This window comes from Mesoplodon densirostris, chromosome 7, assembly GCF_025265405.1.
Source record: "Mesoplodon densirostris isolate mMesDen1 chromosome 7, mMesDen1 primary haplotype, whole genome shotgun sequence".
NCBI classification, from domain to species: domain Eukaryota; kingdom Metazoa; phylum Chordata; class Mammalia; order Artiodactyla; family Ziphiidae; genus Mesoplodon; species Mesoplodon densirostris.
In genome coordinates this window covers 58,891,492-58,915,179 of record NC_082667.1, presented here as the reverse complement: position 1 = coordinate 58,915,179, position 23,688 = coordinate 58,891,492, and the positions used below count along the sequence as shown (strand labels likewise).

The window sequence follows — 23,688 nt, the reverse complement described above, 5'->3', positions numbered from 1 at the left end:
CCATGTACCCTTGGCCAGGAAACCTGGAACTCTTATCATACATGGTTATAATTATAATGGCAACATGGCTGTCTCCTCTGCTGGGAATGGCAGAGCCAGGATTGGAAATCAAGTCTATCTGACTCTGGAGCCAAGTCCTTTCCACTGCACCACACTTCTTATTAGGTAATCCAGGGGCTGATCCAAATGATCTCTAACGGTCCTTTCAATTCTCACAGTGCTTTTCTGGCTCAGATGCTGACTAAACTAAGAAAGAGATAGGGAAGCATTAACAGGACAGATGCTGGTCTGGAAGAATCCAGTGGTTGTGAGGATAAAGATAGTAAGACAGCAGGCAGGATCAGGCTCCGTAAGTTGTAGAGTAGATGTGAGGGTGGTTATTATTAAGTTTGATGACCAATCTAAAGTTTCTAGATTTATAGGTGGACCAGAAATATAGCCCCCTGAAAGACTGGAAGCCCTCAAGCTGAGACAGATTCATCTGTGAGGACTCCTGTGAGGCTCCAGGTCCACTTCGAAGCTAACATACACGAAAGCCCTTGCTAAACATCCCAGAGCAGTGGTAGCTGATAGAAAGCAGTACTGCAGGTTGCCTTTGCCCCTTCACCTTGCGCTCCACTATGGTTCCCTGTGTGTCTTTACTCAGCAGAGAGCCTCACCTGAGAGAAGTCAGAATGGAAGTATGGGAGGACAAGGGCGATGTGGTCAGTTTGTCATCACTTGGCAAGATTGCCTCTCCCTGCTGCAGGGATTCATGGAATCGGCGGATGTTCTGCACATGCTCTTCATGGCGTGATGCCTTGCTTCTTGTGGTACTGCTTCTATCAGGAATAAATGGGGGCAAAAAAAAATCCCAACCAATGAGAAAACAAACAATAAATTTGTGACAACAAACGAATCACCCTCCTGACATTGTACTGCAAATCCATCCCCACTACCACAGTTTTAGCTTCATCGACTCAATTGCTTGGATTATAATTATCTCCTGAATAATTCTGTCTTCAGTCTTATTCATTCCCCTTTTATAAATTCTCTACATTATAGCCTCAGTGATTTTTTAAAAACACAGAACTAAAATAACAATAACAACAACATTTATGGAGTCCTTATTATGTGCCAAGCACTGTTCTAAGCATTCAACATAATCTAACCTATTCAATTACTATCATTCCTTTCTAGCTTTGGCTGCTCTTTTTTTATCTTTAGAACAAATTTCAAGTTCCTTAGCACGGTATTCAAGAACTTGATCCCAGCAATAATCATCTTCTTTTTGCTTTTTATTTATTTATTTATTTATTTATTTATTTATTTATTTATTTTAAAATTAATTTATTTATTTTTGGCTTAGTTGGGTTTTTTTTTTTTTTTTTTTTTTTTTTGCGGTATGCGGGCCTCTCACTGTTGTGGCCTCCCCCGTTGCGGAGCACAGGCTCCGGACGCGCAGGCTCCGGACGCGCAGGCTCAGCGGCCATGGCTCACGGGCCCAGCCGCTCCGCGGCATATGGGATCCTCCCAGACCGGGGCACGAACCCGTATCCCCTGCATCGGCAGGCGGACTCTCAACCACTTGCGCCACCAGGGAGGCCCCTTAGTTGGGTTTTAGTTGTGGCACGCGGGATCTTTCATTGTGGCGCACGGGCTCTTCATTGCGGCGCACAGGCTTCTCTCTAGCTGTGGTGCGTGTGGGCTCCAGAGTGCATGGGCTCTGTAGTGTGGCACATGGGCTCTCTAGTCGTGGTGCGCGGGCTCAACTGTCCCGTGGCATGTGGGATCTTAGTTCTCCAACCAGGGATCAAACCTGCGTCCCCTGGATTGGAAGGTGGATTCTTAACCACTGGACCACCAGAAAAGTCCCTTCTTCTTTTTAAATAACAGCTTCATTGAGATATAATTCACAAACCAAAGAACTCACCCATTTAAAGTGTACAATTCAATGGATTTTAATATATTCAGAGCTGTGCAACCATCAGCACAATCAATTTTAGAATATTTTCATCACTCTAAAAAGAAATCCTACACCTAACAGCCATTACTCCATACTTCCTCCTCTCCCCTGACCCTCCACCCAAACCTCCCAGCCCTACGAAACTGCTAATCCACTTCCTGTCTCTATAGGTTTGCCTAATCCAGATATTTTATATTAATGGAATAATACATATGTGATGTTTTGTGACTAGTTTCTTCCATTTAGCATAGTATTTTCAAGCTTAATCTATGTGGTAGCATATATCAGTACTTCATTCCTTTTCATGGCTGAATAATTTTCCATTGTATAGATATATCACGTTTTGTTTATCTGCTTATCAGTTGATAGACATTTGGGTTGTTTCTATTTTTTGGTTATTAGGAATAATGCTGCTACAAACAATCATGTACAAGTTTTTGTGTGGACATATGTTTTCATTTCTCTTGGGTATATACATAGGAGTGAAAGTACTGGATCATATGGTTACTCTATGTTTAACCTTTTAAGGAGCTGCCAGACTGTTTTCCAAAACAGCTGCACCATTCTACATTCCCACAAGCTATGTATGAGGATTCCAATTTCTCCATATCCTCCAACACTTGTGATATTTGTCTTTTTGATTACAGCCGTCCTAGTGGATGTGAAGTGGTATGTCATTATAGTTTTCATTTATATTTCCCTGATGGCTAATGACATCAATCACCTTTCATGTGCTTATCGGCCATTTGTATATCTTCTTTAGAGATGTATCTATTCAGATCATTTGCTTATTTTCTTAATTTTTTATTTTTTTGCGGTACGTGGGCCTCTCACTGTTGTGGCCTCTCCCATTGCAGAGCACAGGCTCCGGACGCGCAGGCTCAGCGGCCATGGCTCACGGGCCCAGCCGCTCCACGGCATGTGGGATCTTCCCGGACTAGGGCACGAACCCACGTCCCCTGCATCGGCAGGCGGACTCTCAACCACTGTGCCACCAGGGAAGCCCCATTTGCTTATTTTTAATTGAGTTATTTGCTTTATATTATTAAGTTGTAAGAACTCTTTATATATTCTGGATACAAGTCTCTTATCAGATCTATGATTTGCAAATATTTTCTCACATTCTGTGGGTTGTCTTTTTACTTTCTTGGTATCGTTTGTAGAAGGAAAGTTTTAAATTTTGATGAATCCATTTTTTCCTTTTTTGCTTCTACTTCTGGCGTCATATCTAAGGAATCATTGCCTAATCGAAGGTTATAAAAAATTACTATGTTTTCTTCTAAGAGTTTTTATAGTTTTAGCTCTTATATTTAGATATATGACCCATTTGGAGTTAGTTTTGTATCTGGTCTGAGGAAGGGGGTCCCACTTCAGTCTTCTGCTTGTGGATATCCAGTTGTTCCAACACATTTCTTGAAAAAAGACTATTCTTATTATTAAACCATCTTGGCACCTTTGACATCTTGGCACATGGGTTTATTTCTGGACTCTCAATTCTATTCTGTTGATCTTTATTTCTATCCTTATACCAGTACTGTATTGTTTACTGTAGCTTTGTAGTAAGTTTTGAAATAGGGAATGTTTTTCTTCCTTTTCAAGATTGTTTTGCCTATTCTGTGTCCCTTAAATTTTATGAATTTTAGGACTAGCTTGCCCATTTCCATAAGGAATGCAGCAGGGACTGTGATATAGGGAGTATGTTGAATCTACAGATCAATTTGGGGAACTGATCTTAACAATATTAATTCTTCCAATCCATGAACGTGGGATATTTTTCCACTTATTTATAACTTCTTTAATTTATTTCAACAATGGTTTATAGTTTTCAGAGAACAAGTTCTGTACTTTTTTGGTTAAATTTATTCTTAAGTATTTTATTCTTTTTGATGCTATTGTAAATGGAATCATCTTTTCAATTTCATTTTGGATTATTCATTGCTGATGTACAGAAACACAACTGATTTTGTATATTTTGTTTTAAAAGTTTCTCAGTTTGGGGGGGCGTTGCAGGGAGGGATAAGTTAGAAGGTTGGGATTATAACATATACACACTACTATATATAAAACAGAAAACCGGGAATTCCCTGGTGGTCCAGCAGTTAGGACTCTGTGCTTCCAATGCAGGGGGCACAGGTTTGATCCCTGGTTTGGAGACTAAGATCTTGCATGCTGCACAGCACGGCCGAAAAAATTTAAAAATTAAAAAAAAAAAAGATAACCAACAAGGACCTACTGTATAGCACAGGGAACTATACTCAATATTTTGTAATAACCTATAAGGGAAAAGAATCTGCAAAGGAATATATATATATATATAAAATCACTGAATTACTGTGCTGTACACCTGAAACTAACATGTATTATAAATCAACTATACTTCAATAAAAATAAAAATAAAAAAATTGTAAGAAATTAAAAAGTATCCCCATTTAAATTTCTAATATGCTAAAAACTGATAGCTATAACCTACAGAAACAAACCTCTTTGAGGTCATCAATAATTTTTAAGAGTATAAGGGGGTTCTGAAGCGGAAATGTTTGAGAACCACTGCTTTATTAAAGTATAACCGGTATATAATAAACTTCACATATTTAAAGTGTACAATATGTATTTTGACATATATGTACCTCTAAGGAAACCATTACCACACACATTAATGAACATATCCATCACCCCTAAAAGTTTCCTCCTGTCCTTTGTAATTCCTCCCTCTTTCCCACTCCATTCATCCTGCCTTATCCCTAGGCAACCACTGATTTTCTTTCTGTCACTATAGATTAGTACACATTTTCTAGAATTTTATATAAATGGAATCATATACAATGTACTCTTTGTCTAGCTTCTCTCTCTCAGCATAATTATTCTCTCTCTCAGCATAATTATTCTGAGATTCCTTTGATTGTCTCACTGATTGGCTATGGTCAACGTAACACCTATAAAATAGATATTGGGATCTAGGATTTCACATACACATGGGCTCCCTTTATGCAGAGGGCAGAGGCTCTCTTCATGTGGTATGAAAGCTACATAGCACTGAAATGGGTCTTTGAGTGGCTAAGCAGTATTAGAGTATCTTTCTTGGAATAAAGGGTCTACTCAGTAACTGCTGCTGTAGGAGTGGCTCGTATAAGATCCCTTGCCTTCTCCCTGAGGTGGAGAGAGAGCCAAGGAAAAGACTGATGGAGGCAGGGGGATGCCAAATGACACTAGGGCCTGAGGGGAATGGGGTGGAAAGAAGCAATCTTAGTCTTAGATTCTACCCTTTGACAGGATGGAATATGCTCTAGTCCTGATATCCATATGTATATCCACAGTTGGCTAGGTGAAAAGGGTGGGCCAACTGCTTTTCACAAAATAACGTGGCCTGTAGGTTTGGGAGGGGAAAGGTCATGATATGTTTCTCACACAGCTGATGACTGATTTTAGGGCTGAAGGTTAAAGGCCTCTGAGGAAAAGAGAAAAGAGTCCCTTGCACTGAAGCTACCCTTTTGATAGCAGTAAAACTTCCCTTTTTAAAAAAAATATTTATTTATTTATTTTTGGCTGTGATGGGTCTTATTTGCAGCATGTGGGATCTTTCATTGCGGCATGCAGGCTCTCTAGTTGTGGCGTGTGGGCTCCAGAGCACGTGGGCTCTGTAGTTGCCGCGCACAGGCTCAGTTGCTCTGCAGCACGTGGGATCTTAGTTCCCCGACCACGGATCGAGCCTGTGTCCCCTGCATTGGAAGGCAGATTCTTAACCACTGTACCACCAGGGAAGTCCCTAGTTTCTATCTTATAAATACTGTTTTCAGGGCTTCCCTGGTGGCGCAGTGGTTGAGAGTTCGCCTGCCGATGCAGGGGACATGGGTTCGTGCCCTGGTCTGGGAGGATCCCACATGCCGCGGAGCGGCTGGGCCCGTGAGCCATGGCCACTGAGCCTGCGCGTTTGGAGCCTGTGCTCCGGAACGGGAGAGGCCACAACAGTTAGAGGCCCGCGTATCGCAAAAAAACAAACAAACAAAAAACGGTTTTCATAGGATCTTGGGGTTCCCAGGGGTTATGAAAGAAGGTCAATTGTCTTTCCCTGTCTCTCATTTCTTCCTCTAATAAAGGAAAGAGAGAAATGACAAGCTAGTTTGCACATTTCCACTCTTGACCCCATTTCCTTCTATCATAAAGAAATCACTCACCTCTCAGGAGAGGAGAAATCAACTTCCTTTGAAGAGGTGTGAACAAGTTGTTCTGGAGTCTGTCCTGCAATGCAGCCAGGGAATGCACCATACATATCAGAGGCAGGGAAGGAAAACGTACTGTATACTGGGATCTGTAGAAGCAAAGAGAAAAATGGCACACTTGTTGCCACAAACCCTTTTGGAAAAAAGCAGTATAAATAAATTTGTAAAATTTATTGTATGCATATAGTTTCTTATTTTCTGTGTATTGAACACTGTACTAAGCAAGGTACATGCATTTTCTCATTTAAACATCACAATCTTATGAGGTAGGTATTATTATTATCCCCATTTTACAGACTACATTATCAGACTTTTTTTAATTTTTAAAAAACATTTAATTAATTAATTTTTGCCTGCACTGGGTTTTCGTTGCTGTGCGTGGGCTTCCTCTAGTTGCGGCAAGCGGGGGCTACTCTTCGTTTCAGTGCGCGGGTTTCTCATTGTCGTGGCTTCTCTTGTTGCGGAGCGCGGGCTCTAGGCACGCGGGCCTCAGTAGCTGTGGCTCATGGGCTCAGTAGTTGTGGCTCATGGGCTCTACAGCTCATGCTCGGTAGTTGTGGTGCACAGGCTTAGCTGCTCCACGGCATGTGGGATCTTCCTGGACCAGGGATCAAACCCGTGTCCCTTGCATTGGCAGGCGGATTCCCAACTGCTGCGCCACGAGGAAGCCCTCAGACTGCTTTTAAAAGGCTGCTTTATTTTTATTTATGCTCTTGTTTCCTCCACTAGTTTGTGAACTCCTGGCTGGACATCTTACATTTTCCTTACATGTGAGGATAATCTGGCTGTGATATTTCTTGTCTCATGATTACCAGGGTTGATGTAAAGAAAAGACCCTCCTATATGGGGACTATTTAAACTCTTTGTCATTTTCTCACGCATGCATTTATTCACTCATTCATTCATTTGATATTTACTGATGCCCACTTTACCAAACCCTGGGCCAGGCATGCGTGACAGACAGATGAGTAAAACACAGTCTTTGCCTTGATAGAGTTCTCCTATCTGGGACAGCCTGGAAAAGTCTCCTTTCCTTTACAGTTAAACTCTCTGAGAGAGTTGTCTGTACTTACTATCATCAATTCCCCTCTTCCCATTCTCTTTTAATTTTTAATAGACCAATGATTTTAATGTGACAGAGTTTTTTTTAAAAAAGTTCATCCAATGTGGTTTCAGATTCCACACTGCAACTAATCTTACTTTATTTAAAAATTGAGATTTAATTCACGTATTATAAAATTCACCCTTTGAAAGTGTTCAATTCAGTGGTTTTCAGTATATTCAGAATTGTGCATCCATCACCACCATGTAATTCCAGAACATTTTCACCCCAAAAAAGTCATGAGGTCATTATGAGACACAAATGTATTCTGTATGCTGGAAAGTACCAAACACATGTAAATTATCTTCTTATAGGTTTTGCTCAGTAGAACCCTTATTGGTTAAGGATGTGAATCAGGATACATACCAGTGATCCTGAGGTCTCCATCCTACGTCTTGCTTGCCTTTCTTCTCTGAAGTGCATCAAACTCTCCAAAGGGGAGATGGCAACTTTTATCTGCCCTTGGCACTCTCCACTGAAGTCTGTAATGTTGTACCAGCCACAGACAAACTGGAAGCCAGAGAGCAGCGGGGAGAGGTCCACTGAGGCAAAGCCAATCACCCTGTCCTCATCTGTGGGGGAAAGAGAAGAGCTGGGCAATGTGGCTGAGCACGTCCTGCCACTGAGATTCGAGATGGCACACAGAGAAACTGATTTAGAGGATGGGAAGGGGTTCAGTGATTCCACAATCAACAGAAAAGACAGATAACAAGGATGAGAGACTGGCAACCACAGCCTGCTTTCTAACTACTGTAAGTTCCCTAATTGTATGGTAGGGCAAAGCTGGCAGGGTTGAGTCCTCTCCTCTTGATACAGGCAACTAGAAAACACCCCTTAAACATAAGAAACACTTGTTCTTTTCCCTATGTTATCACGTCTCACTGATTTTCCTTAGGGCAGTGGATCCTGAAAGAAATCATTTGAAAGACCATCACCCTTGGAATTATGAGGGATTGGCATTTTCTTACTTTTACTTGTCTGTATTTTCCAAATTTTCTATAACATACATATGTATTATATTTAATTAAGAACAAAAGAGACATAATTCACAAAAAAAAGGACAAATAACCCCCTAGAAAACCAGTACAGGGTGCAAAATGAGCTTGGGCTATGGCCGCTCATTTTTTGGGTTTTTTTTTTTTTTTGGCTGCATTGCACGGCTTGTGGGATCTTAGTTCCCTGACCAGGAATTGAACCTGGGCCACAGCAGTGAAAGCTACGAGTCCTAACTACTGGACCATGAGGGAATTCCCTCAGGCTGCTCTTAATGACAGAGAGCGGGTAATCTGTGGGATTACCTCTAACATACGTATGTGTTCCCAGAACCATCAGTGCCATGGTTTTACTTGGTTCAAAAAAGAAAAGGATTGGCAAATTGTCAACATGATGTGAACTTATTTTTACAACCAAGTAAGACAGAGTTCATACCTCCTTTATGCCAAACTTTGAAGACCAGAGTTTGTTGTGGGTCCAAAAGAAGCTCTTTTGATAGCCTATTAAGAAAAACAACCACCATAGATTAACTGCATAGGAAGCTCCTCTAGTATGAAACTTAGACTTGAAGAACATCTTATAGTTGCAAAACACTTTTCTAACATTTTCATTTCATGCTTAGGATCATCTTCTAGGATATATTTTTATCTTCACAGTTAAAAGGAGGGAATGGAAGCTCAGAGAGGTGAAGTAACTAGGAACTTGTCAAGACCTAAAAACAAGCAACCGTGATGTAGTATTCTTCCCCCTACCCCCCTACCCCATTTTATTGGAGCAGGTAAGGATTCTTCTTATGCCTTGTGGTGGTGCATGGAGATAGTGAGAAGAGAGGAAAAAGTGTTCATTGAGTACCTACCTCGGGCCAGCCATGGTGCCAAGTGTTTCTTATACATGTAATCTGCACAAAAACCTATGACATGGACATTATTATCCTTGTTTTACAGATGATGAAGCTGGGCTCAGAGATGTGAAGTCAGTTTTTCAAGGTCACATAAGAGTCAGTAAGTGGCAGAGCTGTGATTTGAACCCTAGTTTGCCTGACTCCAGAGCCACACTGTGCAGAGGCAAGGCACCAAAATAAGAAAGTACCCAACTTTCTTACCAGGTTAAAGAAGTCAATGTGGAATTCACTGAGCACCTCTAATATATTTTATATGAAGTGAATTATATAGTTTTAAACTACAAAGCAGGTACCCTTGCTCCAGGGGAGCAAGATGGAGAACCAGAGAAAACTAAGAGACTTAATTTCCTTCTCCAGACTCCAATGGGGAAATGAAGAGAGCCGACTTCAAGACCAGTGAGAGGCACTGTGCTAACTTGGAACAAATACTGTGTCAGAGATTTGAATTCTAGCCGGGGGTCAAAACATCCACCTCTGAATTCTAGCTCTCCTAGTATTACCTGAGTGACCCTGAGCACTCAGTCTCTTTGAGCCCTGATTTTCCTACCTGTTAAACGGGATATTATTATCTACCTACAAGGTTTCTAGGAGGATCAAATGAAACAATTTTGTGATAAGGAAATTGCACACAGCACCATCATTCATTTTTCTTCTAATCTTGCCTCTGTTACCAACAGACTATGTAACCTCCTTGGGCCACAGTCTCCTCAACTGTATAGTTAGGGGATGAAATGAGGTGATTGTTAATGTTGCTTTAACAAGTTAGTAAAGTTAGGTTCTGAATGAACAAATCACCCTCACTTAGAAGCTCAGCCCTCTGGTCGCCTATCTTTTGAGGCAGATTTTATATTTCAGTACTGGCCACTATGGCCAGAATATCTATTATTTCCAGTAGCTCACCATAGACAGTACTGAGTTGTCACTGCAGTTATAGCTCCTGACTCAAGTCAACCACTCAGATTTCACAACACTGAACATGTGAGCAACTGCTGAGACTTGATTAGGTACATAAACACTGTGAGAAAACAGCAGATCAGATACCATGTGGCATGGCTGGTGTTGGTGGACAAGAATTAAACTTTGCAAAAGGTGATGCAGTGTAAAGATAATAGTAACAATAATTAGTAATAGAATCCCACTTTTAATGATAATGCAACAGGTAACAGAAGAAAAGGGAGGAGAGCCTGGTACCACAGCAGTGGGCCTCTGTACCAGCCCCTGACCTCCGAGCTGCACTGCCACATGGTTGACAGGACTCCATCTCCCCCTTTTTTTGAGCTTCCGAAGGAGATCTGTCATTTGTTATGTACCTACCACGTACCAGGAAGTAATTTCCCTAAATGTCATGTAATTTGGACCTCCTAATAACCCTGTAAAAATTACCTCCACTTTACAGATGAGGAATCTGAGGCTCAGAGATGTTATGTAACTTGTTCACACAGCTAGTAAATGACAGAGATGGGGTATGAGGCCAAGTCTCTCTGGTTCCAAGCCCTGGCTCTTTCCACTGCACCAGAAATCTTTTCCAAGGATGTATAATCCACAGCCTTTCCTGAGATCAGTCCTCTCTGCCTTCTTCACCTAGATAGCTTGCATACATTCTTCCACACTTAGCTGAGGGGTCTTCAGGGACTGTCTTAATCGATTACCTTTAATTCCCACTGCCCAGAACAGAGCAGAGCATATAAGAGGTCTTCACTGAATAATTTTTGAGTTGTACTGAGCAGAGTTAAAAAACACCACAAGGGCTTCCCTGGTGGCGCAGTGGTTGAGAGTCCGCCTGCCGATGCAGGGGACACGGGTTCGTGCCCCGGTTTGGGAAGATCCCACATGCCGCGGAGCGGCTGGGTCCGTGCGCCATGGCCGCTGAGCCTGCGCGTCCGGAGCCTGTGCTCCGCAAGGGGAGAGGCCACAGCAGTGAGAAGCCCGCGTACCACAAAAAAAAAACAAAAAACAAAAAAAAACACCACAAATAAACCTTTAAACCACCACTAGCTGTGAATTCATAAGCACTAGGATTAAAGGAAAGCATTCTCCAACTCTGCTCAATATTGTTGTGTCTGTTACATTCCTCACTCTGAATTTGTCTCTTGGAACAAAAAGCAGATTTTGGAAGGTTGATGGAAAATCATAAAATACAAACCTTGATTGCTGTTGAAAATTCCAGATGGGGGAATCTGTGTTTTCAACCACTGGGGTGTAGATAGGAGATGGCTCATCAGCTGTTGTGAAGGATACACAACAACTGGGTATTGATACTTTCCTCTGTGTCAAGGGACTCCCTGAAATAGAAAAGAGTGGAGTGACTATACTTTAGGGTACCAAAAAGAATATGTTGGAAGTCTCTCATTATACAGGTACAAGAAGAGCCATTCTTAGCTCTCTCCTACCTTTGGGTCTTTCTTTGAGCTATTCCCTGTGTCTGAAATGTTTCTGCTACTGAAACTGTCCTTTCAAGGTTCAGTTCATAAATACTACCCAGCAAGAAACAACTTCTCCCATCTCCTTGTACTCTGTGGGATGATGGAAAATATTGGATTAAGAGGCAAAAGACAGAACTGCAAAGAGCCTGGACTTACAAGTCAGATGATCAATGATTAGCTTTGCCATACACATTCTGTGTAACCTTGGGCAAGGCCTATCTAGGCCACCGCTTCCTCAAATGGGGCATATGATACTTACACCTCCTCAGATGTTGTAAACATTAAAAATAAATAATAATAGTAGGTAACACTTATATAACACTTACTATGTGCCAGGCACTATTCTAAGAACTATACATGTATTAACTCATTTAATCATTACAACAAACCTATGAGGAAGATATTATTATTATTCCCATTATATAGATGAAAAAACTGGGGTACAGAGAGATCAAACACTTATTAAGTGGTCACACATTTACTAAACGGTAAACTTAGAGTCAAATTCAAGCATTCTGGCTCTAGAGTCCAAGCTCTCAGCCATTGCCTGTATTGCCTCCACTAGAGTTAAATGAATGTAAAACACTGAGTACTGTGCTGATGCTAATTTTACAAGATGGGGTTTCCAATGTGGGAGACTCAGTCATTTATTTTCTCTTAAAACAATGTAAAATGAAGACGGATGACAATACTAGATAGTCTAACTCAGCTGTCCAACAAGATAACCACTAACCACAGGTGGCTATTTTACTTTAAATTAGTGAAAATTAAATAAGATTAAAAATTCTGTTTCTTAGTTACACAGCTATATTTCAAGCACTCAATAGCTACATGTGGCTAGTGGCTACCATACTGGACAGTAAAAATATAGAACATTTCCATCACAGTACAAAGTTCTTTTCGACAGTGATGATTAACACAGACTCTATATAATGAAGTAGACTCTATACATTCCATAAGATCCCTTTCAGCTCTAAAATGCTATGACTCAGGATTACAGATGAAGGAAAGAGAAGAGAAGAAAATAAGTATGTCTTAAATATTATTTACGTGATCCAGAGGAACAAATTCTGTATGTGGATTCTAAATGGTTTGTCTTCTTTCTACCTGACTAGCTCAAGGCTTCCCCAAATGCATACTCCCACTTTACTTTGTAGGTGAAGTTAATCTTTGAGGCTCCACCCTGCTCCTTCTCTGATTGCTCCTTTCAGTAACTACTCTTCCAAAGACCCCAGGCTGTCCCTGTGGACAGAAAATCCAATGAACACATTTAGACTCAGGAATGCTGATTTTACTCCCCTCCACAAGCAGTGTAACATTTAATAAGTAGCCTTTAAAAGACAGACTCTAGTACCTTCTACTCTGAGAAGCCTCTCTTGACTCTCTAGGCAGAATCTCTGAACGTTATACCCCCATCATTAGATCTCTCCAACTTCAACATTCTTTAGGGAAACAGAAGTGCCTGCAATTTTGCTTTGCTATGTTTTCCTCAATCAAAAGAATTTCCATTAGAGTAGACCAATTTTTTTTGTAGTTTTATTAAGTGCTTTTTTAAAAAAAATTATTTTATTTTATTTTATTTTATTTATTTATTTTTTTTGCGGTATGCGGGCCTCTCACTGTTGTGGCCTCCCCCGTTGCAGAGCACAGGCTCCGGACGCGCAGGCTCAGCGGCCATGGCTCACGGGCCCAGCTGCTCCGCGGCATATGGGATCCTCCCAGACCGGGGCACGAACCCGTATCCCCTGCATCGGCAGGCGGACTCTCAACCACTTGCGCCACCAGGGAGGCCCTATTTTATTTTTTATTAAAGTATAGTTGATTTACAATGTTGTGGCAATCTCTGCTGTATAGCAAAGTGACTCAGTTATACACACACAGACATTTTTAAAAATATTTTTTCCATGATGGTTTATCACAGGATATTGAATATAGTCCCCTGTGCTCTACAGTAGAACCTTGTTTATCCATCCTACATATAATAGTTTACATCTGCTAATCCCACACTCCTAGTCCTTCCCTCCCCCACCCCCCTTCCCCTTGGCAACCACAAGTCTGTTCTCTCTAATTTCCATTAGAGTAGACCAATTCTTTTCAAATTTTCCCACCAAAGTAACAACTTTTAGAGATAAGTAAATACTAAAATCTGGAGCATTGGAGTTCTTGTTGCCTTGAAAGAGCAACAACACACATGACATCTATTAACAGGCTTGTATTTTATCTAAAATTTCATGAGGATTTTACATTATCTTCCATAATACAGCCCTATTTGTTTAAACTAAAAATGATATTTCCCCCCAAATCTTGGTAAAAAATTTATGTCATGTTATTTAATCTCGTGACTTCTAACAACCAGACCAGATGGCATTACTTTTTAGTTCCTCTTACTGGGGATAATTAATAAAGAAAGAAAATGGGTGATGAACAGAGACAAAGGAGTGGAGATTTTGCAACAAGGCCTTGGGAAAGAGAACTGAAGAGGAGGAAGAGGAATGCTAGCCTTAGAAGTGAGAGCTGGTAGTGGCTGCGAGGCAGGAGGGAGCTGAGGCGTGTGCAAGAGTTGCCAACAAAGCAGGACGCTGAAAAAGGCTTAACCAGGAGGCAGAGAAACAATAAGATACACAGAAGAACTACAGGAGGAACAAAATAAAACAAAAAACCACTGGCTACAACCTGGCAAAACCAGTTTACAAGCATATTCTTGAAAGAGCAGGAAAAAATGATTCTAATAAAATGGTAGTAAGCAAAGAATAATTAATGGAAATCAATAATATAGCACCCGTTGTTACTAATGTAAAATGTACAGAATAGCACGAATGGTACCTTTATCTAGTGAGCTATCTTCTTTAAAAAGTTTTATTTTTGTGAAACTCAACAGTATTACATGGACTGACTTGCTCAGCATCCACCCCCACTAACTTTTACTGTATTGTATTCCTTTAATGGGGAGATTGAAAGGGTCACAGACTCTTTTGTGCTACAGTATGGATACAAATTGGTCTCTATCTGTTATATGCCATTACAACAGATCTGGAAGGCAGACGTGAGGCAGAGGACATACATGTTCCTTTCCCTTTTGCTTTTGCTACTAGCAAGGATGACACCGAGTTTTCTACTCAGGGTTTGGTCCCTGAGGCCCCAGAGGCCCGATGTCAATAGTGCTGATGAGAGTTTCCGATCACTGGGCTGCAGTGTTGGCACTGTATTTCAAACTTAAAAGATCTACTGGTTCTCTCCTGAAAGCTTAGCCTAGAGCCCACTCCCTGAGCCCTTCCAATAACTTGAAGTACCTTAGTAATCTATATTAAACTCCTCTCTGTTTAAAATGGCTGGAGTGGGACTTCCCTGGTGGCGCAGTAGTTAAGAATCTGACTGCCAATGCAGGGGACATGGGTTCAAGCCCTGGTCTGGGAGGATCCCACATGCCGTGGAGCAACTAAGCCCGTGCGCCACAACTACTGAGCCTGCGCTCTAGAGCCTGCGAGCCCCAACTACTGAGCCCGCGCGCCTAGAGCCCGTGCTCCACAACAAGAGAAGCCACTGCAATGAGAAGCCCGCACACCGCAACGAAGAATAGCCCCTGCTTGTCGCAACAAGAGAAAGCCTGCGCACAGCAATGAAGACCGAACACAGCCAAAAATAAATTTAAAAAAAAAAAAAAGTAAATAAAATGGCTGGAGGGAGTTGTTTCCTGTAACTGGACTCTCCCTGACACAGCTTCCATCTCTCTCTCAATCTCACCTCTCTCTCTCTGTCTCCCATTTTCCTTAGTATTAATAGGTCTCAAGCTTCTCAACTGATTTCTTCCAACAGAATGTCATAAATCCTCACAGCTAGGGAGAGATAATCTCCCTCTATACTGACAGCTTCCATAGTATTCTACAATAATCTGTGTGTGTCTGTGTTTCCCTCACTAAACTAATGCAGAGTAGGCCCACGGCCCTTATTAAAGGTTTGTAGACTCCCTGCTGCCCTTTGTCTACAGATGATTGCCAGGGTTGGAGAAGAGAGAGAAGCTGCCTTGTGTGTGTGCTGTGTGCGCCAACAGAGGACAGCAGCATCTGCCCAGGAAAGCTCTGAGAGAGATCAGCAGAGAGGACCAACTGTAGTTCTGAGATATAGGACCCCTCAGTTCTGGTGTACTCTGCCACTGATTTAGTGTGACATATTGGGTACTTCATTCTGGCTCTCTGGGCATCAAGTTTCTTCAGAAACATGTGCTCTCAAATTACTTCCTACGATAAAATTCTATGATTCTAGATATATACCAATACTGCTCCGATCTCTCTCTCATACCTCAACCCCCCCCCCCCCCACTTTTTTTTTTGCAGTACGCGGGCCTCTCACTGTTGTGGCCTCTCCCATTGCGGAGCACAGGCTCCGGACGCACAGGCTCAGCGGCCATGGCTCACGGGCCCAGCCACTCTGCGGCATGTGGGATCTTCCCGGACCGGGGCACGAACCCGTGTCCCCTGCATCGGCAGGCGGACTCTCAACCACTGCGCCACTAGGGAAGCCCAACCCCCCCTTTTAAGGTTCGTTATTTTTGAGGCTGCTATTAGCTAAAGTCCCTGAAAGAGAAGTACTATTTTTACTTTGGAAAAAAAGAGTTCCTTATTCAGTCTTGAACAGAAATACTCCTTTCAGCCAAAGAGGCAGGTGATAAAGAAATCTGCTTGGGTCTATCAGGTTTCCCTGGCTCTCCCTTTGTGCTTGGAAATTTAGCTGGGCCTGTTTACCTTCCTGGAAAAGGTCAAGTTCTAATATACTTTTGGAGGCAGCCGAGATGAAAACTGCTATACTTCCTACTGGGTTGGGACACACATTGAGAGCAGTTAAGAGGACTTGAGATGAGCCAGCTTTACCATTTTAAGAGTTTTCACTGGATTTCCTGTGTTTTACATAAGTATGAAAGTAGTAGTTTTATGCATCAAAAATGGTATGATTGCTTCAATGAGATTAAAATAACCACCCCTTATTTTTAACACTTTACAGCTTACAGTTTTCTTATCAGCACTAAACTTGTGCTGATGACATCCCTGATAATCACACAAGATGGGTGTCTCTGTCTCTATTTTACAAATAAGGCAACCAAGGAACAGAGAGGTAAAGTGGCTTGCTTGTCACACATCTGGTAAACTAGCATTTGGAAGATCCAGCCAGGTTTCCTAACTCCTATTCCAGGGATATTCCATTGCAATACTTATAATTAATTCTACCTGGTTAAGAGAAAAGCTCTCCCTCTGGCCTGGAGTGAACAGATGGAAACTTTCCCTGAAGCAATGCCCAAATTTTTATGTTAATAAAAACCTAGTTCAGTTTTGTTAAGCTAACATTAACTGACAGCTGCTCTGTGGCACACCTGCACAGATGAGTCAGATCTGATTCTTGATCTGGAGGCAGAGACACAGATAATTATAATACAATAAGATAAAGACTATGCCAAAAGCACAGGGGACTGTGGGAACAGAGAAGGACCCGTAACTCTGCCTGGGTAGTTGAAAGAGAGCCTCTAAAGGATGATGATACTGAAGATGGTTTTGATTTTCACTGAGTATAATTTAGATTACCTCAAATCACTTTACATTTCTGTTCCTTGATTGCCTCATTTGTAAGACAGGGCTAGAGATACCGGTCATGTTGAGTATAAGTACACAAGTCTTATGAGTACTGAAGCTGATTCTTGAAGGTTCCTTAGAGCCTTTTCTAACAAAAGTATCCAAGAAACTCCTGTATTTCAGAACCAGGACCACAGTGGGGACTATGCTGCCTCGGGTTTAAGGCATAATTCAGGACTGTTAGTGAATCCTCTGCATGCAGCTTTGCACTAAGGAATCATTCGTTTCCTTCCTCAAGGAAGAAGCTTCTAAGGCATGAGAGGGACAGACACACAGAGAACACTGTTGAAGGCAGGACGACAGCCAACCTGGATATTAAGGAAGCATCTACATGGTTTTCACAAAAGCTTGGCCATTTATAACTGACTCAGAGTGTGGGATATGCTGCCCTCAGCTCCATATTCTTAGAAGATGAGAGGTGAAGAGAACCTTAGAAATGATTTTATATGACCATCACATTTCACAGCTGAGGAAAAGAGAATTGGGTTTGCCCAGAGTCACTAAGCAAGTTAATGGCTTAGCTAGGGCCAGAAGTCAGTCTTCTGACTCCCATTCCAGAAGTCCTTCTATTATATCATCATTTGGAAGGCAATTTCAGAGAGATGATGGGCAGGTCTGTACACTCAGGGCCCAGCACAGGGTCTGACTGAAGCATAAATATTTGCAGGGCGAAGGACTATATGGGCCTATCACTGCGAGGGTAGGACTTGGGAGACAAGAGACCTCTGAAAGTGTCCACTCTGAAGCTTGATCTACCCTGGCTAAATGGAAAGAGGCCAAATAACAAGTGATTTACAGATTTGTAACTCATACCAGAAATATGAGAGGTGCTGAGCATCATATTCACAAACAAGAGCAGATTATGCTTGCTTAGTTGCATCAGGAAGACCCAGGTGTTGAGATACAGAAATAAACTCACAGTCCCTGTCCCCAAGGAACAGGCAGCCTAGTGGAGAGACACATTAAGAAACATTTTCAGTACAAAGTAATAAGTATAACCTCAGTAGTATAATGAAAAAGATATTGAAAGAGAATATTGTTCGCAGCAATCATTGAAAGGGCTACCACTTTAGTCCAAGTTTCTGAAGGCTGAACAAGCAAGGAGGCAGTGAGAATAGAGAAAAGGTGACAGAAACCTTCTGTGTAAGAGGACACGATCCTATACCCTGTATTAGACACAGTGGAAGCTTAATAACTATTTGTTGAATGAATCTATTAATCCCTGCAACATCTCCTCTGCTAAATTTCCACATAAGCAACTTTCCTGCAGGAGAGGCAAAGCATAAAATCAGAGTACGTATTAAAAGGAGAAAAAGGGCATTTGAGCAAGGTCTCATATTCATCTGCTCCTTATTTAACAAATATTCACTGCTTATTATGTGTCAGACACAGTTCTAGGTGTTGGGGATTTAGCAGTAAATAAAACAAAAAATTTCTGTCTCTGTAGGACTTATCTTTTTCTAGAAAGACAGAAAATAAACAAAATACACTATTTAAAGGCCATAGGAAAAAATAAAGCAGGAAAGAGGGACAGGTATTGTTGGAGAAAGGCTGTAATTTTAGATGGGTGACCAAGGAAGGCCTTGCTGAGCCAGTGATTTCAGTAAAGACAGGCCAGGAGTGAAGAACAGAGAGAACACCAGATTCAAAGGCCCCAAGCAGGAGTCTGCCTATACATTTAAGAAAAAGCAAAGAGGCCAGCGTGGCTGGAACAGGGTGACTAAGAGGAAGAGCAGGATGTTGGGGAGAATTTGGTAACTGGGGAAGGGAGAAAGGAATCCTGGCTAAGAAAGGTGCATGAGCACAGGCCCAGGGAATGGCTTGCCATATGTTACAATTGGAAGGGAAAGGAAGCCAAGCACTGCTGGAAAAAGTCAGCATTGTGCCACCAGTATGTCCACTGCCACTCTAAAATCATGTCAATTAGTCTTAGTTGAGCCCTTGCTGCAGTTCAGCAATTTTCTTATTTATATCTTCATGATTCTCTATAGATCCCTTGTAATGACCATGAACTTCAGCCAAAGAGGATCAACTGCCACCACAATTCCCCATGTTTGCTCCAAGGAGGCCTAGAACATACCCTTTCCCACTTCAATATCTTCGCTCAAGTTGAGATAACCACCTGGAATTTCATTCCCACCTTTCTGAAATCATATTCATTCTTAAAAGTTCTGATTTCTCAGACATGTTTGATTTCTCTGTTTCTAAACTCTCTAGACACTAGATATATATTTTTTGTGCTTTTTTCCTGAATTTTATTTATTTTTTATACAGCAGGTTCTTATTAGTTATCTATTTTATACATATTAGTGTATATATGTCAATCCCAATCCCCCAATTCATCACACCACCACCATCCCCCCCCGCCACTTCCCCCCCCTTGGTGTCCATACGTTTGTTCTCTACATCTGTGTCTCTATTTCTGCCCTGCAAACCGGTTCAACTGTACCATTTTTTCTAGGTTCCATATACATGTGCTAATATACAATACTTGTTTTTCTCCTTCTGACTTACTTCACTCTGTATGACAGTCTCTAGATCCATCCATGTCTCTACAAATGACCTAATTTCGTTCCTTTTTATGGCTGAGTAATATTCCATTGTATATATGTACCACCTCTTCTTTATCCATTCATCTGTCGATGGGCATTTAGTTTGCTTCCGTGACCTGGCTATTGTAAATAGTGCTGCAATGAACATTAGGGTGCGTTTGTCTTTTTGAATTATGGTTTTCTCTGGGTATATGTCCAGTAGTGGGATTGCTGGGTCATATGGTAATTCTACTTTTAGTTTTTTTAAGGAACCTCCATACTATTCTCCATAGTGGTTGTATCAATTTACATTCCCACCAACAGTGCAAGAGGGTTCCCTTTTCTTCACACCCTCTCCAGCAATTCTTGTTTGTAGATTTTCTGATGATGCCCATTCTAACTGGTGTGAGGTAATACTGCATTGTAGTTTTGATTTGCATTTCTCTAGTAATTAGTGATGTTCAGCAGCTTTTCATGTGCTTCTTGGCCATCGGCATGTCTAGACACTAGATACTGTACTGCCTACCCTTCTGGTCCTTAGAGCATTCTGCTTTATACATCAATAATCATGTAGTTGCTAATCCCCTTATCTGGGTTATCAGCTCTTGGAGGACAGAAACCATGTGTCATTTGCTCTGCACTTTCTTTACCTGGCACTGGCCTGGCACAGATTTACTACTTGATGAACTGAACCACCATTCTTGCAATATAAGCACAGGACTGGGTGTATGTACTCATAAGCACCCTTTAAAATACAGAGAGTAAACAGGACTAACTGGTAAACATGGTTTATCTCATACCCAAGAGTCAGGATGGTATAGAGGAAAGAGCATGGGTTTTAGGTCCAGACATAGCTGGATTCAAATTCCAGCTCTGTAGAGTTTATTAACTATGTAACTCAAGTCATTTTACCTTTTTGAGCTTCAGTTTCCTCATTCATAAAATGGGTACGTACTGTAATCTGTTCATAAAATAACCCCACTGTGGTAAGGATTAAATGAGATAATTAATGTACAAAAAAGAGAATAAAATTTGGCACAAGGAGATGCTCAATGAACTATTGTCAATTGTCAAGCTGTATTTAAAAAATGTAACTCTGGGGGCTTCCCTGGTGGCGCAGTGGTTGAGAGTCCGCCTGTCGATGCAGGGGACGCGGGTTCGTGCCCCAGTCCGGGAAGATCCCACATGCCGCGGAGCGGCTGGGCCCGTGAGCCATGGCCGCTGAGCCTGTGCGTCCGGAGCCTGTGCTCCGCAACGGGAGAGGCCACAGCAGTGAGAGGCCCGCGTACCGCAAAAAAAAAAAAAAAAAAAAAAAAAGTAACTCTGTCTAATTGAGAAGTTACAAGTATATTTGGTTTTTGCAATATGGGGGCAACCCCTAAAATGGAACATAACCATATTTTTGCACATTAAATTTTATTTTCAATGCAAAAACAAAAAACCAAAACAGTTCTTATAAAAAATTAAAGCTTTTTTTGTGCTTTCCTTAAATTCATTCATGTATTGGTTTTTCTCTTTTAAAAAAATTCAGTTTTTACAAATCAGACTTGTCAAAAATGGGCTGCTTTGGTAGGGCAGTAAAAAAGCAAAAACTGTTTCCCAACATTGTAACTCATACAGTATGGACCTCAGTATCTCTTTTTTTTTTTTATTTTTTGCTTTATAACAAATTAAATCAGTTATACATATACATATGTTCCCATATCCCCTCCCTTTTGCGTCTCCCTCCCACCCTCCCTATCCCACCCCTCCAGGCGGTCACAAAGCACCGAGCTGATCTCCCTGTGCTATGCGGCTGCTTCCCACTAGCTATCTACCTTACGTTTGGTAGTGTATATATGTCCATGCCGCTCTTTCACTTTGTCACAGCTTACCCTTCCCCCTCCCCATATCCTCAAGTCCATTCTCTAGTAGGTCTGTGTCTTTATTCCTGTCTTACCCCTATGCTCTTCATGACATTTTTTTTTCTTAAATTCCATATATATGTGTCAGCATACAGTATTTGTCTTTCTCTTTCTGACTTACTTCACTCTGTATGACAGACTCTAGGTCCATCCACCTCATTACAAATAGCTCAATTTCATTTCTTTTTATGGCTGAGTAATATTCCATTGTATATATGTGCCACATCTTCTTTACCCATTCATCCGATGATGGACACTTAGGTTGTTTCCATCTCTGGGCTATTGTAAATAGGGCTGCTATGAACATTTTGGTACATGTCTCTTTTTGAATTATGGTTTTCTCAGGGTATATGCCCAGTAGTGGGATTGCTGGGTCATATGGTAGTTCTATTTGTAGTTTTTTAAGGAACCTCCATACCGTTCTCCATAGTGGCTGTACCAATTCACATTCCCACCAGCAGTGCAAGAGTGTTCCCTTTTTTCCACACCCTCTCCAGCATTTATTGTTTCTAGATTTTTTGATGATGGCCATTCTGACTGGTGTGAGATGATATCTCATTGTAGTTTTGATTTGCATTTCTCTAATGAGTAAAGATGTTGAGCATCCTTTCATGTGTTTGTTGGCAGTCTGTATATCTTCTGTGGAGAAATGTCTATTTAGGTCTTCTGCCCATTTTTGGATTGGGTTGTTTGTTTTTTTGTTATTGAGCTGCCTGAGCTGCTTATAAATTTTGGAGATTAATCCTTTGTCAGTTGCTTCATTTGCAAATATTTTCTCCCATTCTGAGGACCTCAGTATCTCTAACACAGCACAGCAAGACTATGTGGAGAAGACTTTGTCCTGAGATAGAATGTTTCAGGGTCTCTGACACACAAAGGTTATGAGAAGGATGAGAACCTCAGAGTCTTTGTAGAAGCTTATAATCCTGGAAGTAATGTCTGTTGGTAGTGTGTATATGGAGAAACAGAAATGAAAGACAGACAACAGTTACTAGGAGCATGAATTCTGTTTCTGTTCCAAAGTAATAAGAATACACAGAAAAACTGAGGCAACACAGAATTGATAGGAACCGAGTAGGGAGGCCAAACCAGAAGATGTATATTGAAACCTTCTGGACTCATAAGGCTATGGTTTTCTGGCTCTCAGAAGCATCACACATCTCAGAACTGTTAATCACAGCCGTTTACAGATGAGAAATTCAAGACACAGAGAGACAGTAACTTGCTCAAAGTCACTAACACACACAACTTATTGGAAATACAGGGCTGAATACATTCCTACTAGAATGTAAGCTACACAAAGGCACTATTTTGTCTGTTTTGTTCATTGTTTTATCCCCAGCACCATGGACAGTGCTCACATATAGCAAGTATGACATAAGTTTTGTTGCTGAATGAATGAATAATGAATGAATAAATGAATAAGGTCTTTGCTCTTAAACAGCCCCTACCTAGTGGAGAAGAAAATCATGCAAACAATGTTAGTACATGTGATATATGCTATGATAAAAAGGGCAAAAGTGCTAGGACAGCAAACAGGAGGCAGCCTTTATGTCAGAGAAACTCTGGTAAATGGTGATGTTTGAGCTGAGTCTTGAGAGAGGAGTGGGAATTAAGCAAGCCAAAGAGAAGGGTGATGGCAAAAGGGAAGATTTTAGGAGAGATTACAGGCTGACTAAAAAGTAGGGCAGAGGTTCCTTGTGCCATGGATTACTTTGGCTGTCTGGTGAAGTCTATGGGCCTCTTCTAATATATACATATATATTTTTAATGCTAATTGTAAAATACATAAGATTACAAAGAAATGAAATTATATTGGCATAAGTTATCAAAGCATTAAAAAACAGTGACATAGTAATCACTATAGTTTTATTAATGCATAACAAGATCTAACTGTAGGTTTAATAACTACTGTAATTTTAAAGTAGTGACAGGTATAAATGATATTCCAAGATATCTACAGTAACTAAAATGTGATATGAAAATACCTGTGATTTCTATTGTTGACAACATCACAAGTACTGTTAATATTACTAGGGTCTATTGCCTACACT

At 41.1% G+C, this 23,688-nt stretch overlaps 1 protein-coding gene across 1 annotated transcript in view; it reads right to left on the bottom strand.

Annotated features, from left to right (window-relative positions):
- C2CD3 (C2 domain containing 3 centriole elongation regulator) overlaps positions 1-23,688 on the bottom strand; it is a 130,947-nt gene that overhangs the window by 29,672 nt on the left and 77,587 nt on the right. Inside the window, exons 25-29 of the mRNA XM_060103271.1 lie at positions 11,302-11,440; positions 8,693-8,757; positions 7,631-7,836; positions 6,118-6,251; positions 660-821 (exon numbers count right to left, since the gene is read on the bottom strand). Of these exons, the coding sequence (XP_059959254.1) occupies positions 660-821; positions 6,118-6,251; positions 7,631-7,836; positions 8,693-8,757; positions 11,302-11,440 (706 nt within the window). The remainder of the gene's footprint in view (positions 1-659; positions 822-6,117; positions 6,252-7,630; positions 7,837-8,692; positions 8,758-11,301; positions 11,441-23,688) is intronic.